Source organism: Glycine soja, chromosome 19 (assembly GCF_004193775.1).
Source record: "Glycine soja cultivar W05 chromosome 19, ASM419377v2, whole genome shotgun sequence".
NCBI lineage: Eukaryota > Viridiplantae > Streptophyta > Magnoliopsida > Fabales > Fabaceae > Glycine > Glycine soja.
Genome location: NC_041020.1, coordinates 43,507,541 through 43,525,536, shown reverse-complemented (window position 1 = coordinate 43,525,536; position 17,996 = coordinate 43,507,541). Strand labels below are relative to the sequence as shown.

The window sequence follows — 17,996 nt, the reverse complement described above, 5'->3', positions numbered from 1 at the left end:
ACAATTAGTTTTTTATATGAGAAATAGAACAAAGAAAAACTATAACATACAAGCCTTATACATCATACCGGGAAGCCATTAAACTCTTATTGAATGTACTATAACAACAAAGATTACCATATGTGATTCGCTTCTAAAATCCCCCAAGTTTCACTTAAAACTCGACTAGTCAGATCCTCACGACACTGTTATGTTGATCTAGTTAACACAGTTACAAAAATTAAGGGGAAAAAAATAGAAAAACCTTAAGATCTATATAATTCGAGCTGAAAGGATTCAAAACATGTCAAATTTAAATTTCTCACAATAATTCATATTGGTTTAAATTATGCCAAAACATTGAAACAAATCCATGCACTTCATATTCTAGGTAAGCCACACATGTTGCTTGACCGCAAGAATCTGAAAAATAGCATATATAAAATGTTTTCATAAATAATTGTCACATAATTAACCTGGAGTGCATTTTATAAACAAAGCAGATACAAATTGGGTCACATCCTGATCTCATTTTATCAGAAAGTTCTTTTTTCAAGGTGACCCTGAGCGACGGTTGTTGTCATCATCTTCATCAATGGGGCTCCTGTCATCTTCCCTAGGGCTCCTGCTGGGGCTGTGGCTACGCCCACTAGCTTTAGGGCTATCATAGTTGCCCTCATCATGGTCCCTTGCAGGGCTAGCAGGGCTTCTACTTTTCCCTCTAGGACCATCACTGTAGTCAGACCCATCTTGCAGAGTGGCCAACCTATCATTGCCAGGAGCCGGGTCACCTCTCTTCCGTGGGCTGCTTTGATCAGGTGATGTGCTATGCTTCCTTATCTTGGAGGGCTCAGGACTCTGTGATCTATCTTCAGAAACTGGGCTTCGTTCTCTTCTGACTGGAGATCTCGATCGGCTGGCAAGAACAAAGGTAACCAAAACTCAGCTTACAAGCAAAGATATTATAAATTCTGACAACTGAAACAACAGCCAATTGAAAATGCAGTGTCATTTTATCGGAACCACTAAGATTAGGGACACCATTAAAATCAAACCTGTAGTTGCGGTCTCGGCTGTAGCTTCGATCCCGGCTTCTGCCACGACGAGGAGAATGTGACCGGACCGGTGAACGTGAAAGACTCCGTCCATGTCGGCTGTTAGAACAATTCAACATTGAAATCAATGATTTAAAGCTCATAAAATCCATAAGAGATCAATAACCATCTTAAGAGCAAATCAACACTGTAGCAGAAGTTTGGAAACTACATCATGGCCTACCTCGACTTTTTGGGACTGTTCTTACAGTTCTTTTCTATATGACCTCTTTCCCCACAACGGTAACACTTGTTCTTCCAATCCCCAGCTTTGCAATCTCGGGCCCAATGACCATCAATGCCACAGTTAAAGCATCGTCCAGATCCAGGAGGTAGACCCCGACCCAAGTTTTCCCGGGAACCACGAGGACCCTGATTAATTAGAGATCAGATGAAAATATAAAATTAACAAGAAATCAAAAGCTAACAAATTTGTTCACACGAGTCAAAGAACAATAGCAGTGAAATCAGAAATGGCAGGGTCCAGAAGAAATTGTGTATAAAGTATTTAAGAAAACAGTTAACAGTAATAAAAACCATATTAGAAAAAGGTATACATAAGTGGCCATTGTCATCTAATTTATTTTTGTACTTATTAGACAAAAAGGATAGGTTGATGACACAAAAGCCAAAAAACATATCACAACATTTAAATACTAATCTAGGTACTCTTCAATCAGTATTCAAAGGATTGTTTTGATTATATAATCTAATCAGAAGAGATATATCGAAAACAGAACTAAAATGTGCAATTAGAGGCACTAAGGACATCAAAGGTCCAATTAATAGATTATATAGAAAAATCCCTATATGCAACTGTAAGATCCAAGAATTAAATATATGTCCATGGAGCAAGCACTTTAAGATTAAGACTATAGCACCAATGGAAAACATCCCTTTGATCATTAGTTACAAATGAGATAACCAAGTCTAAAATAAAATAAAATAAAATTATGTAGATAAACCATGAAGGGAAGTAATTCCTACCCCCTTGGCAAATTCCACAATGATACGACTTCCTTCAACATCACGACCATCCAAGCTATATCTAGCATCATCAGCATCCCGAGGATCGCTAAATTCCTGTTCAAAATGTCAGGAACAAGCCAATAAAGTGACACCAAATCTTATCATCATTTACTACTGAATTCCTCCAAGCAGATACTAAAAGCCAACTTAGAGCAAAGGCATGAGGAGAAATTGAAGTCAAAAAGAAATAAATAAAGACAGAAAGGGTGAAACTTACAACAAAGGCAAAATCATTCTTCATATCTACACCTCGAATTCTGCGGAAATGGTTGCCAGAAACAATAAGGCCATCATTACTTAACTACTGGAACTGTATGATACATCACCCCTCAAAGACGAACTAAACACCAGTTTGTGATTGTTGCCATTTCCATAAAAAACACGCAATAACATTACAGAAAGAATCGCCAAAGTCAACACTCGACAGGAATTTCCATCAATTCCACCAAGTCCAACCTCCCAACAAAGACCTCCAGGTTTAGAGAAAACCTCAGAAACCTTCAACAAGATCATTTAAGTTAAAACATGACACCTAGGTGATTTGGTTCCCACGCATAACATGACAAATAACCAATATAAATCCAAGCTCATAACAAAGCTTGCAAAAAACCTGTATACCATCCCATGGTGAACGCCTTCCGGCAACTTATCACTAACTTAACTCCCTTGCCAATTTAAACAACAAAGATGAATCAAGGAGGCTCGACAATTTCAAACATAAATTGGCACAAGTTAAACAATTAAGAAATTAAAGTCGGATAGGACATAACAACGAAAAACATCCTGCCGACTCTAACCAAGAAATGATGTACTATAATAAGACATTCATCCAAATCCAAATAGACACATAAGCAAGCATGCTATAATAAAATAATCATGAAAATGATTGAATAACCAAGGTGATTTACAATAAGAAAACAGTCACAGACCATGGTTTCGGCCTCAACCGCAATTGCAGCGGTATCGCCATATTTTTACAAAATTTTCCAGAACATTAAAGATTGTGGCGAAGCCACAGCCCCAATTTAAAACCATGCAAGTAAAACACTTTTTTTTGGAAAAGGCTGAGATGGCATAATTTGAAGGATAAGGATAAATCTTAAAGGGGAATTACCTTCCATATCTGCTGAAGACACGCTCCAGGTCACGGGAACGTGTCCTCGAAGACAAGCGTCCAACATAGAGGCGGGTATTACCATATTTATCATCATAGCGAGGCATCGTTGATTTCTTCTAGCTCGGCAAAACAAACAAAGGAAATTTCAAAATTAATTGAACAAAGAGATCCCTTATTAATCGTATCATATGAACATATAACAAATAACAAATAAACAAAAAAAAATATTGAAGGGGAAAGAATGATGGATTAAAAATAAAATTGAATTTCAAACATGCAATCAATTTTAAACCTAATTCGGAGAAAAGTAACAAATCAGTAAGTTGTTAAATCGGGAATTGATGAGATTGATGAAAAGAATAATGCAGAGACAGAATCCGACAGAGACTCGAAACCAAAAGTGAAAAGGAGAATCGAATTGAAAGGGAAGTGAATAAAAATCTAAGGGAAAAAGTGGGATAGATAAGAAGTTAAAACCTCGGAGAGGATTGGTGTTTCTTCGTAAACCTAACCCTTTCGAAGTGGATCGGTATCTTACAATCTTACCTACGATTTAATGTTATTGTTATTTATACAAAGACCACTGCCACGTATCTCCATAGATTTTTTTGGTTCCTTTTATTGAAAAGTGAATTGGGCCGCCTGTTGGGCTTTTGTCGGATTATTTAATATAAGATAAGATATTTCAAAATATTATCATTTTATAATAATGGTATAATATATATATATATACTATATAAGTATAAAAAAATTAAAATATATTTTTATATGTTACCAAATTTATTATATATTACATATTAATAAATATAAATTACATATTCCTATAATATGAATCTAAATCTTCATCTGAAATGAAAATATTTTTAGGAGTTATTTCCTGACAAAACAGTTTTTAAGAATTTTTCTTAAATAATAATGTTTTGAAAAGTTATTATCATTCTCGTTGAGTTAGTTTTTTTTTATTTTATTTTTTTTGAAAAGTTGTTAATAATACAAAGTATACATAATTTGGTCTATAATAATCTCTGTCATAAAATTTAGATGATAATTTATTATACTTTGATTGAGATTAGTTGCACTCAAATTTATTAATACTCCCGTACATATATAAAATTCATGACTATCATGCCATATGCGGGCAAGTGTTGGGGAGCTACTACCCACACTTCCCCCACCCCATCGTCATTCTAGTAATTTATTATGTATTTTTAAAACAAAAATTGAATCCAAAGAGTTTCTAAAATCATCATAAATTATCATTTTGTATAGCGTTTTTATGTCATAAAAAACTAATCTTGAAAACCTACTTTCTTTAGTTTTATGACCCAGTTAAGAAAACAATAATTTAGGTATCGACAAGGTACGTAAGTTAAATGAGACCCAGTTAAAATATTTCAGAATAAAATATTTTCAATATAAATGTTTTCTTTACTTTTTAAACATTTTATTCCCATTACCAAAAAAACATTTAATTCTGAAAGATTTTAAAATAAATTAGGAAACGTATACATAATATCTACTTATAGTTATATTTTTTAGCGATTGCAATGCATAAACTTTATTTTAATTTTATCTTGTGGCTGATTCCCGGGAATAGGAGGTTGAGGATATGAAGAGAAAATCTACTCATATGTTTGTTAAAAGGTAATAAAATATTTATTCCTGAGAATATCTTATTCCCTAGAATGTAATATTACCCACAATCTACGCTTTTATTCTGGGAAAGGAGCTGAGAAAATGGATTCTAGGGTGATGAGAATGCAACTCCTACTCTTGATTGCCACCCACTTACAAATCACATGCGAATAGCACCCCCGCCCCAACTAACAATAAGCAATATAGTTGTATCTCACGAGTATAATCACTATAGGCTGCCAATTTTCCTTTTACGCGAGTTATCTTGATTTTTTTTTTAACAAAAAGTATTATTGTCTTTTTTTAAGTAAAAGGAAAATAAGCATTAATCGTAAAAAAAAAACACACATTACTAATTTCTCATAATTCAACACAAATTCAGGCAGGCTTTAATCTCATAATTCACAATGTTTCAACACAAATTGAGGCAGGTTATATTCTTTGTAAGCCATACATTGCGCAACAAAAGATAAACTGAATAATACCCATACATAAAACCGTTCTTCATAACCATAAACAATTCATAAAGTTTCTCTTTTAAGCTAAAAATTGCCCCGATCTTCACAGCAAAGTGCATCAGATAACCAAAGCAGATATAAATTATAGGCCACATACAGAGTTCTTTCTCTGAGAAATACTTAAGGTGACTCGCTGCCTCTTGGCGAGTGGCGGTGGTTGTTGTCATCGTCAATGGGGCTCCTGTCATCATCCCTGGGGCTACAGCTAGGGCTGCCACTACGACCATTAACTTTAGGGCTGTCATAGCCCCTATCTTCAGGGTCCCTTGCAGGGCTTCTACTCAACCTATCATTGTCGGGAGATGTGTCACCTCTTTTCTGTGGGCTACGGTCAGGTGATGGACTATGCTTCCTTGTCTTGGAGGGCTGAGGACTATTTTTGTGATCAGGGCTTTGTGACCTATCTTCCCGAACAGGGCTTTCTTCTCTTCTGACAGGGGATCGTGATCGACTAGCAAGGCCAAAGGCACCCAAAACTCAGCATACAAGATAAGATTTTTACAAACAAAAATGTGAAAACTTGCTGCATCACTGCAACACATACATAAGAATTCTGGACAATGAAATCATCCTACCTGTAGCTGCGATCTCGGCTGTAACTGCGATCACGGCTTCTGCCGCGATGAGGTGAACGTGACCTGACTGGTGAGCGTGAATAACTCCGTCCTCGCCTGGTGCTTGAACCAGACAGATTAACATCGTCAGTTTAGATCTCAGAGACCCCATTCAAATGAAATAACCATGTTAAGACAACACAAAAGCAGCAGCACCTTGGAAACTATATAGCACAACATACCTCAATTTTTTGGGGCTGTTCTTGCAGTTCCTTTCTATATGTCCTCTCTCCCCACAGCGGTAACACTTATTCTTCCAATCCCCAGCTTTGCAATCCCGTGCCCAATGGCCATCAAGGCCACAATTGAAGCAGCGTCCAGAGCCAGGAGGAGGACCTCGCCCCAAATATTCCCGGGACCCACGAGGAGCCTGATTAAAAACAAGTGAACATCAGACAAAAATACAAATATTAAAGTGCAGATTAAATCTACCAAAAACAGTGCCCAAGTCTATGTACAACTATTGTAAAAATATCATAAAACTTGTATGGAAATGTTTCCTACCCCTTTTGCAAATTCCACAATAATCCGACTTCCATCAACATCCCGACCATCCAGGTTATATCTTGCATCATCAGCATCTCGAGGATCACTAAAATCCTGCCCAAAAGTTGTAACGAACAAGCCAAGAAAGTAACACAGAAATCATTCCATCATCTACAACTGAATTCCTCAAAGCAAATACTAGAAGCCACTTTTAAGCAAATACATAAGAAATTGAAATCAAAAGAAATCAATAAATAGACAAAGAAAGGGTGACAACTTACAACAAAAGCGAAATCATTCTTCATATCCACACCTCGAACTCTGCGGAAATGGTTTCCAGAAACAGTAAGGCCATCATTTACTTAACTACTTGGAACTGTATGATACTTCGCCCCTCAAAGACGAACTAAACACCAGTTTGTGATTGATGCCATTTCCATAAAAACAAGCAATAACATTACAGAAAGAATCGCCAAAGTCAACACCCGACAGGAATTTCGACCAATTCCACCATGGCAAACCTCCCACCACAGACCTCCGGGTTTAGCCAAAACCCCAGAAACCTTCAATAAGACCATTCAAGTTAAAACATGACGCCTAGGGGGTACAGTTCCCAGACATAACATCACGAATAAATCCAAGCACAAAACAAAGCTTGGGAAAAACCTGTATATTATCCCCCGAGCTTCAGTGAAACTCGTGAAGGACACCCCATTTCTACTCGTCACTAATTTAGCTCTCTTGCCAATTCAAAAAATAAAGACGAATCAAGGAGACCTGACAATTAGTTCCCCACGCAAAATTGGCACAAATTTGTAACTTGGCGATAAAATGATACAATTTGATTACGAAAAAATCCTGTCGGATCTCATTAAGAAAGGCGGGACTCGTACAAATAAAATCATTCAACCAACATATAATAGAACAAAGAAGGAAAAGATACAAAAAAAAAAAAAATAGGAGTTGCATGCAAATTACAACTTTGAGAAAATGCTGAGATTGCACATAGCAATAACTAAGACCATGTTCGTTGATGGAGTGATAAGAAAAAGGGAATTACCTTCCATATCTGCTAAAGGCACGCTCCAGATCACGGGAACGAGTCCTCGAAGACAAGTGTCCCACATAGAGGCGGGTATTGCCGTATTTATCATCATAGCGAGGCATTGTTGAATTCTTCTAGCTCTGCAAAATAGACAACTAAAATTGCGTAATTAACTAAGAAAAAGGCCACCAAGAGATCCCTTCTCTGCGAATTAAACAAATAATAGTGTTCTTCAATGATAAATAAAATGGAGAAACACATGACGCTAGATCCGATTTCAACCCTTACGATCAATTTTGAACTTCAACCCGGTGAACAATTAAAAGGGTCCTATATTGAAACTGATAAATAAAAAAATTGAAAACTGCAGTGCAGATGCAAATCGAATTGATAAGGAAGCGAGATCGAAAGGGGAACGGAAAGAAGAGAAGAGTTACCTCTGAGTGGATTGCTTTTTCTCCCGAAACCTAACCCTTTCAGGTGGATCTGTTCCCTACCGTGTGTTACAGTATTTATAGCAGACCACAACGATGCATAGCCAACGTTTTGTTTTTTGTCCAGACATAACTGGGCTTTTTCTGCCATTTAGCGAAATTGGGTTAACAGAGGGCTTTCGATGAGCTTGCCCCGTACGTGCATAATGGGAATATCTATTGCCACGACCTTCATTTACTATTAGCACTACCCACGTGGGTGTCTTTTTAGGGTATCCCGAAATTACCCCCTCACATAAACCCAAAATGGAAATGTGGTTTTGTTTTGTAAATGGGTTGAAACCCCATTAAACAACATGATTACATTGTACAAGTATACAACAAAATTATGATTTCATTTTTGTTTACCTCAATTACACAATGGAAACACATTTTCATTCTACGTTAATAGTTACACAACAAAAGCGTGTTTCCGTCGTTCTTTTTGTCCACCTGCATTTGTGAAATGGAAACACACTTCAGTTGCATAACTATTAATGTACAATGAAAACGTGTTTCTATTGTTATATTTTTTCTCGTGTACTTTACAAAACAAAAACATGTTTCCATTGTATATCTACACAACAAAAACATGTTTTTGTTTCATAATTTTTCTTAAGTTAAAAACATGAATAGAAACATGTTTTTATTGTTACGTTTTTTCTGTCAACCATAACTCACTTGTTAAGAACCTCATTATATGACTTGCAACACAATACGCGTGGCTTACAATAATTAGCAAACACAATTACCACACTTTATACTTCACATTAACTGAATAACAACATTGGCTAGAGTTTTATAGAATTGTCAAAGGAATACATATAATAGTACTTAATACAAGAGGAGTTAACTAAAACAACTGATTTTCAGTGAAGTTTAGTACATATCTTATAGTTGAATGAAATATCAATGAATTGAATTCTTTTATGTGTCGTTGGTACACTTTCTACCATGAACAAGTTTTGCATGTGCAATATGTACTTCATTGTGGTGCAATAAAAGGAAGGGACAACCATCCTTCAAAGACATTTATTATCACATAAAAATGGTATAGTTGAGTTGGTTAACGAATCAATTAATGTTTACAATACTAAAAAGCTCTGAGAAGTAAATGTTGTATATTTATACAAAGTGATTCTCGTTAACAAATCTAAATGTAATAAGGTGTTGTTGTGTCATAGATGGCGTCGAACTCCGGAGCGAAAAGAAAGTCCAACTTTGGAGTGTAGATAAGAAAACCAATACAATATTATACCGACTAGCAATGACATAACTCATGTCAATAATGGTCATCCACTTGTCAACAAATGTTATTGAGTCAGGATAGACATACAAGAAGTCTAAAAATTTAACCAGTTTGTCATATAAGCCAAACAACTCAACATATTAAGAATTCTATGTTTGAAGTTTCTGAATTAAGTCCTGTCGAACTAGAGATCATGATTCCTCACCCTGACCTAGTAAGGTTGCAATTGCCATATAGCCACAACTTCCATCAAGTCTCGCATCAACAACTTTTACAATGAACTGTTGCAATGGATCAGGAAATTCATCCATATAAGGATTTTTTTTGTCTGCTTTTTGATACTAACATCTTTGCGAGCTACATTTGCAGTTCTCAAACTACCAACCATCGTGTTTATTTCATCGACCCTTTCCCACATTAAAGGTTCACATTTATTATATTTCACAGGCTTTGATGCACCCTTTGTTTTTATTTTCTTTATAGCGAGACGCATTGAAGTGGTATCTAAAAATGTGAGTTCTCAAACCTTATTATGCAATGTCATTTTCCTGTCCATGTCAAGCAGTGACAATCTCTTTAACAACGCAACACCCTCATTTGTGAGAGTTAAGTCACCCCAAGAATCATTTGTGTTGTCTATATCACTAATGGATAACACCTTTCAATGCACATAAATGGATAACAAGGATATTAAGTCACTGATTTGGCTATACCTATCAAGTTCACAAACACACAATAAACCATAAGTATTTATGAATGTGCAGTCACAAGCAAAACTATCAACACCAATGGTTGTAGAGCTCTTCAACTCATCAAAGATTAAACCTTATGCTTATGTTGAAACAAAGCCTTGTAGTCTCTTGTAAAATGGTGTATTAAACCTATGGTCAACCATGTTGATGCTTTTCTAAAATGGCACCTTAAGTTCAGTATGCTGCACTATAATCATGTTATTCATAACACCCCAACAAATACATAAATCTCTCATGTTATCGTGAAACAACTTCTTTAGTCTTACATGTGTGCCTTCAACCCTGTAAAACAGTTTATTGTATTGTTAACAAAAGATACATAACAAGCAAAATATGAAACAATTAAGTAACTACAAAAAGCACCTATTAGTTGTTGTGTTTTCAAGATGCATAACACGATCAATCCGTGCTTGTACAAATCTCTCATTATGATGCAACAATCATGTGTAATAAACATACTCTTGAAAAGTCGGATAACGTGCACTAATGTTTGCAAAGCTTATGAATTGTTGCTCATATATTTATTCATCAGTATAATTCACCAAGCATCCATCATACCCTCCCAGTTTTCTACCTTAGTCACAAGTATCTTGCATTTTCCTCTAACATTCTTAAAAATGTGGAATTCACACAACAAGTTGGTGGAAGAAGAGAAGACAACCTCCAATGCATTCATCAGGGGAAGATCTTTGTTAGTGACAATGACCCAAGGTAACACATCATCATTCAGAAACAGACATTTGGCCTTATTAAACACTCATTCAAAATTGTTTGTCTTCTTAGATTGTAAATAAGAAAATGCAACAGAAAAAAATCATTTTTGTTGAAGGCACACCAACAATCTCCAACAATGAAAAACAATATGTATTTGTCTTATAAGTAGTATCACAAAACAACACAATTGAAAATCATTTAATAGCTTGATGGAATTTGAATGACAACACATTATATTTTTTACAACATCTTGAGTGTTTACTCTTCTAAACCGATATACATATTGATCATGTTCTATCAACTTTAGTAGATGTTGTATCTCCATTTTTGGACCTCTTTATTCATGTCGATATCTTTGTCATTCATCGTATAAGGTTTTGATGGCGACAATATTTTTCTGTTTTTGATCTTTGTTTGTCAACAAAATTTGACCAAACTTCACCATGTTTTTTGTCATTTGACTAAGCAAAGTTTTTTCTTCACTGCTTAAATGACCAACATACAAATATTCAACCAATGTTTCACTACTTTGTGGTAATAAACACCACAAATAATAAAAAGTTTTCAACCAACCTTTTTGGCAAATTCTCCCCTTTAATTTAAACGGACAACCACATTTTCTAGTTCCAATGTTCTTGCAGACTAACTTATCCTTATATTACTTGTACGTTCCTTCATTTTTACAACCCACTACAACATAGATTTTCCCCCCATTCCCTAACCTATGAATGACAAGAACAAATCCAAGACTCTTTCCCAAATCTCAAACTCAACCCAACAAATTGTCTAGATTTTCAAAAACCTAAAAATAAAATATTATTTTTCACTTAAGCAACACACACATACACAAATATAAAATCAATCGACAACTAATCAACATACCTCATTAGATATGAAATGATTTGAAAAGTCAGGTAATCAAGTTCATATGTAGGATCTTTAAGCATTTTATCTTCAACCATTTTATTTGATTAATCTAGAATATTTCATCTGATTGATTGAGATGATAAAAATTATTTTAGTTATCATCAAACATGTTTCCAAAGCCACTATGAGGCATTGTATCATCGGAAAAAAAATATATTTTAATCCATATATTCACTACAAAGAATCATTCATCAAAAAATAAAAAATATGACACAACAATATTCCAATAGAAAAATACAAAGAAACAACACAATAGAATTTGATAGACGACAAAATTATCATAAATTGGTGTTCAACTTTCACTTAAGAGTTACAACTGTCATGTACAACTTACCGTACCCTCGAATTTTGAAAAAAAAAGTGCGCACTCTTAATAAAAAAAAAGTCGACAAGTTTACCTCTTACATTTTTTATTTCTCTCAAGTTGAGATATGACTTTGGCTCTGAATTAATAAACTATTTTATCTATCTTTCTATTGAGTAGTATACTACATTACATAATACAATCTGTTTTGCACTTGCACGCATATACTACCGATCTTAAATAATAAATAATATAAAATCCAATGCTACGATATTAAAAAAAAAATCAAAACTACAATCTACTTATTTCTTTTCATGATCTTATAATCATTAAGTTGAAATTCACATTACTGTAAAGTTAATTAACATTATTGTTAACAACGATAAGTTTGTTTTTTTTTTTTATCAAGAAAGGACAATTATTTTCCGAAATTCCAAAATGGAGTTACATTTCGAAAAATTATCAAGTCAAGGGTAAGTCGTAGATACCATTTACGACTTTAGATTTTTTTTATTTTTGGTTTTTTTAAAAGTTGTGAAAATTTCTTTGACTTTATTATGAAATCTGATTTTTTTTAGAAGTCGTTGGTAGATGGGTTTGTGACTTTTTATTTTTCCTTTTTTTTTAATATGTTTGAAATAGAAGTCGTAGAATATGTTGGGATTTCTTTCTTTTTTGAAATAAGTATTATTAAAATAAAACTTTAATTAATTTATTTAATATGATTATTTTAATATAAAGGATAAAATATTTATTTACTAATAAAAGGTAAGAAAAATGCGAAAAAGAAAGAAATAAATCATGGATAAACTCACGACAGCAAATTGGAATTAAACAAAAAAAAATGAGGTTGCAAGGGGTTTCATGACTTTGGTGAGGACAATTTTTTTTAAGAAAAGGAAAATTAAGAAGTTGTAAGTCTAACTACAACTTCTAAAACAAACAATCAAATTTTCAGACAAATTCAAAATATCTTTCACGACTTCAAGCATGAAAAAAAAATCAAAACTCAGTAATCATAAATTAGTGTTTGACTTTCACTTAGGAGTCGTAATAGCTATCTATGACTTATCATACCCTTGATTTGGTAGTTTTTTGAAATCTACTTCAATTTCGTGATTTTGAAAAAAAAATTATCCACTTTCGGTATAAAAAAAAAAAAAGCCAACAAGTTTACAAGTTTACCTCTAAAAATAAAAAGAAAGTGATAAATATTTTCAGCTAATTTTTGACAAGAAAAAAACAAAAAAAAAACATGGTTTAAAAAAAATTTCGTTGATTTTAGTAAATTGTTTTTTGGTTATTTTTAATTGTTTTACCAAATTTTAGTTCTTCAACTAGTTTTTCTCAAGATCAATTAAATAGTTCATTTGAATGAGACAATAGACCAATTCGCCGACTTCTTCATTAGACCAATTTGTGCTTGGATTATAGTTGAAAAAAATATAGTTTGTTGAACTCAACTTTGTAGATTTAAGTTTGATTAAAAGTAGGGCAAATGTAACTTGATTTATGTTTAGAACTTTTTACTTTTGACTGAAATACAAGAGAGGAGTAGCTTTGGACTCAACATTAGTTTAAATAAAAGTCACATTCAATTTAACTGAAAAAACGATTTGTGAAACATGAAGGCACAACTTTCTATAATGAGTGAACCTTAATTTATCAAACATCAAACTAAACACATTTTCATTCTAATTTAATTTTTACAACATAGATTTTACTGTGCAAATGTGGTTTACCAATTGTTTAGATTAATAAAGAGAAAAAAATTAAAAGGAATGAAAGAAAACAAATAAAAATTAAAGATAAATATAGTCAAAAAAAGTGTTGCTTAGGCAAATAGAAAAAAAAAGAAAAATAAGTGAAAATATTAATATTACTTGTTTGAATGAACGTAAAAGAAAACAAAAATAAATAAATAATTATATTAAATTATTTTATATTAATTAAAAAAATACGTAAATATATTTCTAAAACAATTTTTAAAAAATTTACTTTATAAAAAATCATTTAGTTTTTTATGCATTACCTCTCATGCCTCAGTGACTAATATTAAATTATGAGTAGAGACGTAGAGTAACAAAAATATAATCCAGTGGTACTTATGGACTTTTATGATTTTTTCCCTCAATTCTTGTCCAAACAAGCATAGGAAATACTTAATATTTATCTTAAACAATTCTTTCTTTTTCCTCCCAAATTCTATTATTTTAAAATTTTGAAAGATTGTACTGTTGAAGAGAAAAATTGTAAAAATTCTTAAATCTAATCTCCCGCATAATATGCATCTGTGAAACTGATCATTCTCAAATGGCTTTGAGATTGATTACGTTACGTTTGAAGGAAACATGTGCGCGGTTTGGTAATAACAAAGCAAGGTACCTCTACTCAGAGAGTCTTACAGATTTTGGAGAATATTCCTTCATCTATTGTTCTGTTCAGTTCGCTTTAGCTGCCTTTCAGTTTCAGGTGTCCCTCACATGTGGTTTTAGTTTCTTTATTTCCCATCATGTATGAAAAAAAAATATATACGATTTCACATTATAAGATGAAATGAGATAACAAATAATTGCAACATTTTAAATGTTATATGTTGTTAACGATTAAAGATGTCTATACTCTCGTTGCATTACGTTATTTAGGTCCAAACATCGTTCAAGAGAAAGTACTGTATCGAAGACTAATTCTTTCAAGTTTTAAATATATAGAAGACTTAAATATAGTCTAAAATAAAATTTAATTGCAATCTCAAGAGAAAGTACTGTATCACATTCGAGTATCTATTCATCATAATCAATTCAGGTATATCTCAAGTCTCAACAGTCAAGAAATTATACAGAATGACTCATATATAATACGATGTAGGTGTATGGAGCATCACAATTCACAATAAATTTATCTATTAAATAATTGAAATGCAAAAACTAACGAAAATGAGAATTGGCATCAAAAGAGTACGTAGTACGTACGTAAATAAATTAAGGATAAAATATAAAACCAAAAAACCTCCCCTCCCGAAAAAAAAATGCCGCAGAAGAAAGGAGTACCATTGTCTCGATGAAAAACACAAGATGCTGTGTGGTTTGTACGAAACAGTAGTGATCTCAATTAACAGACTGTGAAAGATAAATTACTCTACATTACATACGGGTTTTTTTTTTTCTTCCTTTTCTTGGGTGCACTCTTGATTCACTTTTTATTGAGATGAATAAAAATATGAGTACAATGGAGGGTAGGGCTTAGGAGGAGTGTTAATATTGGTTGCATGGTTTAAAATTGTGATTGCGGTGAGAATTTTTTTTTTACTTTATGTATGAGTAATTGTGAAAAAATGCGGCTGATATAACCACAATTAAGGTCTTGATGTGATTGGGGAAGCAAAAGAAGATTGGTTCCTTGACTAACTACCTCCTCTTGTTCCTGCTCCCAAAGAGCAGCGCCAAATAAAAGAGGAAGCGAAAGAAGAACCCCCAAGCCAGCGTGATCCACAAGCAGTTCCACTTGGTCAGCTGCGTGATCCCCTGCTGCTTCAGCACATCCTCTCCGGTGACCACGCAGGTGGACCTCGTGATGTTCATTCCTAGAGTCTGGCTCATGCTCTTGAGCAGCTCCACCTTCAGGGCTTCCGGCACCATCCCCAGCGGCGTGTTCTCGAACATCTGAATCCCTCTCACAAAACACCTCGGAGACCTCACATCGAACTCATTCTGCAGCACTCCCTCGTACGGGTACTTCACCAGCGAAAGGTAGTGGAACCATATCCAGTACGGAGGGATCCTGTCCCTGCTGATGAAGAACCCGCTGAAGAGGAGGAAGTAAGCCAGAATTGCAACCACCACGGTGAACCCTATCATCACGTGCGACACCACGCCGGAGAGGAACGTCACGAACGAGTTCCCGGCCCAAAACGAGGCCAAAATTGTGATAAAATAAAAGAGGAAGCCCGAAGTGCCGCCGGTCATGCCCACGGCCCAAAACGTTGTGGCCGCAAATGCGAGGGAGAGAAAAAGCAAGGAAGGGAGGGAAATGATTGCGTGCGCGAGCACGTAGGACGAGCGACGGTACGCGTTGTGTGCGGTTTCTCTCATGAAGATGTAGCGCTCTTGGAGGAACACCGGCATGGCTTCGGCGCACGTGTAGAACGTGGTGGACATGGCGAACGCGAAGAACCCCACGCGCTCTTGGACTCCTTTCGGGGAATCGTCCAGGTGCCAAAAGATTGTTGCCAAGATTGCCCCCGTGACCAGAACTGCACCCAAACGAATCCCGAATAACTCCGGCATCCTCCTTGAGTTAGTTAGCGACCGTTTTCCTATCACCAACATCTCCATCCAAAACGAATTCGCGAAGGCGGGAACTGAAACCAGTGCCGTTGAGTTGTTCCTGCCGTTACCGTTAGTGCCGGACACGAGTTTGCCTCTAGAAATGCTAGCGCTGATAGCGTCCTTGAGAGATAGTTTGGAATCATACTCGTTCTGGGCCTGGGCCTGGTTTTTGTTTTTCAGCTGCCAGGATTTGTTGAAGTCTACTAAACTCTTGGTACCAGTAGCTTCTTGTTCGAGTTCGCGGATTAGGTCGAGTGCGAATTCGGTTCGGTTTTCGTTCTCCGGGATGGGGTGGCCGAACTCGGAGAAGAAGGCGGGAAGGTTCGCCGGAGAGCCGCTGAAGACGGTGTTTCCGTGGGAGAGGAAGATCAAGTGGTCTAAGAGGCTCAAGATTCTGTAGCTAGGTTGGTGAATGGACATGATGACGATGCTTCCGCTCTGAGCGATTCGCTGTAAGACTTTGACGACCATGAAGGCGCTGGTGGAGTCGAGGCCGGAGGTTGGTTCGTCGAGGAAGAGCACGATGGGGTCGTGGATGATGTCGGTGCCGATGGAGACTCGGCGGCGTTCGCCGCCGGAGACTCCGCGGTGGCCCTCGTCGCCGATGACGGTGGAGGCGGCGGAGCGGAGGCCGAGCTGGTCGATGAGGGCTTGTACACGAGCCTTTTTCTTGGACTTTGAGAAAGAGCGAGGGAGTCTGAACTCCGCGGCGAACATTAGGGTTTCTTCGACGGTGAGCATGGGAAAGAGGAGGTCGTCTTGCATGACGTAAGCGGATATAACCTTCAAAAGACTCGATTCCAGAACGTCGCCGTTTAATTTCACCGTGCCTCTGAGGCTTTCTTTTGAGATTCTATCGGCGAGGGCGTCGATTAAGGTGGACTTTCCGGAGCCGCTGGCGCCGAGAACGGCCATGATCTCGCCGTCCCTGGCCTCGCCGGAGATGTCGTTGAGGAGAGTCTTGGTGCCGTTGGGTTTGGTTTCGTGGTCGGGCGCGGAAGCGGTGGTGGCGGGAAAAAAAGTGAACTTGCGGCGGAGGTTGACGTTGTAGGTTAAGTTGGTGAAGGAGAGGACAAAGGGGTGGGTGGCGGAGGAAGAGGAGAGATCGAGAACATGGTGGGGTGGTGCAAGAGGAGTGTCGTTTTGAGCATCCTCGACGCGTTTAAGGAGGTCGCCGAGGGTTCTGGATCTGGTTCGGGTTGGGGGTTGGACTAGTTCCATGGATTGGTTGAAGAAAGGAAGCCTGTCTTCGTGGACAGGGTTGGTTGGTGATGGTGTTAGACGAGACATATATTCGTGTGGGAAACTTAACTCAGACCTTGGGAGAGATTGAGTTTGGCGATTCTATAAGTGCATTGCATGGGTTATTTATTCATCAAGAGTAATGATATTTTCCATAACAGGCAAGGTAAGACTTAAGAGAGAATGGTATAGTAATTAATTCAACTTTGACGTATGCAATTTCAACTCCAAACGTTACGTTACGTGCTTAGTTAATTCAGCTCTCGATAGGATCAGCGGGTGCAATGCAGGTGAGGTGGTTGTGACCATATATTGCTAGCTAAGCTCCATCTGTGACTCTACTATATCTTACTACTTACTAACAAGCCTCAACATGTAATCATAACTGATATATTTAGCACGTAATTATTGTCACCTTAAATTATCACTTTCATGTTTTTATCTTTTGACTCGTCTGCTTCACCAAATCTGTATGTCATTAACAAGTTTA

The 17,996-nt window shown here is 36.1% G+C and overlaps 3 protein-coding genes across 8 annotated transcripts; all 3 read right to left on the bottom strand.

The window, feature by feature from the left end:
- Positions 1-272: 272 nt before the first annotated feature.
- LOC114400264 (serine/arginine-rich splicing factor RS2Z32-like) lies at positions 273-3,788 on the bottom strand. 4 transcript variants are annotated; one of them, XM_028362619.1, is made up of 7 exons: positions 3,697-3,788; positions 3,217-3,335; positions 2,320-2,359; positions 2,061-2,156; positions 1,258-1,445; positions 1,035-1,133; positions 273-895 (listed from the first exon to the last, which is right to left on the bottom strand). In XM_028362619.1, exons 2-7 carry the CDS (start codon positions 3,321-3,323, stop codon positions 532-534), a joined length of 894 nt encoding a protein of 297 aa, XP_028218420.1. In that variant the 5' UTR covers positions 3,324-3,335; positions 3,697-3,788; the 3' UTR covers positions 273-531. The 4 variants fall into 4 exon arrangements, with proteins under 4 accessions (XP_028218420.1, XP_028218421.1, XP_028218422.1 ...); XM_028362620.1 differs by having other exon boundaries at positions 3,217-3,342; positions 3,698-3,788; XM_028362621.1 differs by having other exon boundaries at positions 3,217-3,332; positions 3,697-3,757.
- A 1,422-nt stretch (positions 3,789-5,210) lies between these two features.
- LOC114400207 (serine/arginine-rich splicing factor RS2Z32-like) lies at positions 5,211-8,057 on the bottom strand. 3 transcript variants are annotated; one of them, XM_028362543.1, is made up of 7 exons: positions 7,955-8,057; positions 7,533-7,657; positions 6,754-6,793; positions 6,491-6,586; positions 6,169-6,356; positions 5,948-6,049; positions 5,211-5,823 (listed from the first exon to the last, which is right to left on the bottom strand). In XM_028362543.1, the coding sequence occupies exons 2-7, from the start codon at positions 7,637-7,639 to the stop codon at positions 5,493-5,495; spliced, it is 864 nt and encodes a 287-aa protein (XP_028218344.1). In that variant the 5' UTR covers positions 7,640-7,657; positions 7,955-8,057; the 3' UTR covers positions 5,211-5,492. The 3 variants fall into 3 exon arrangements, with proteins under 3 accessions (XP_028218344.1, XP_028218346.1, XP_028218345.1); XM_028362545.1 differs by having other exon boundaries at positions 5,948-6,043; XM_028362544.1 differs by lacking the exon at positions 7,955-8,057 and having other exon boundaries at positions 7,533-7,672.
- Positions 8,058-15,021: 6,964 nt separating this feature from the next.
- Positions 15,022-17,650, bottom strand: LOC114399177 (ABC transporter G family member 20-like). Its single transcript, XM_028361305.1, has one exon. The coding sequence runs from the start codon at positions 17,552-17,554 to the stop codon at positions 15,344-15,346; it is 2,211 nt and encodes a 736-aa protein (XP_028217106.1). The 5' UTR covers positions 17,555-17,650; the 3' UTR covers positions 15,022-15,343.
- Between the last annotated feature and the right edge of the window lie 346 nt (positions 17,651-17,996).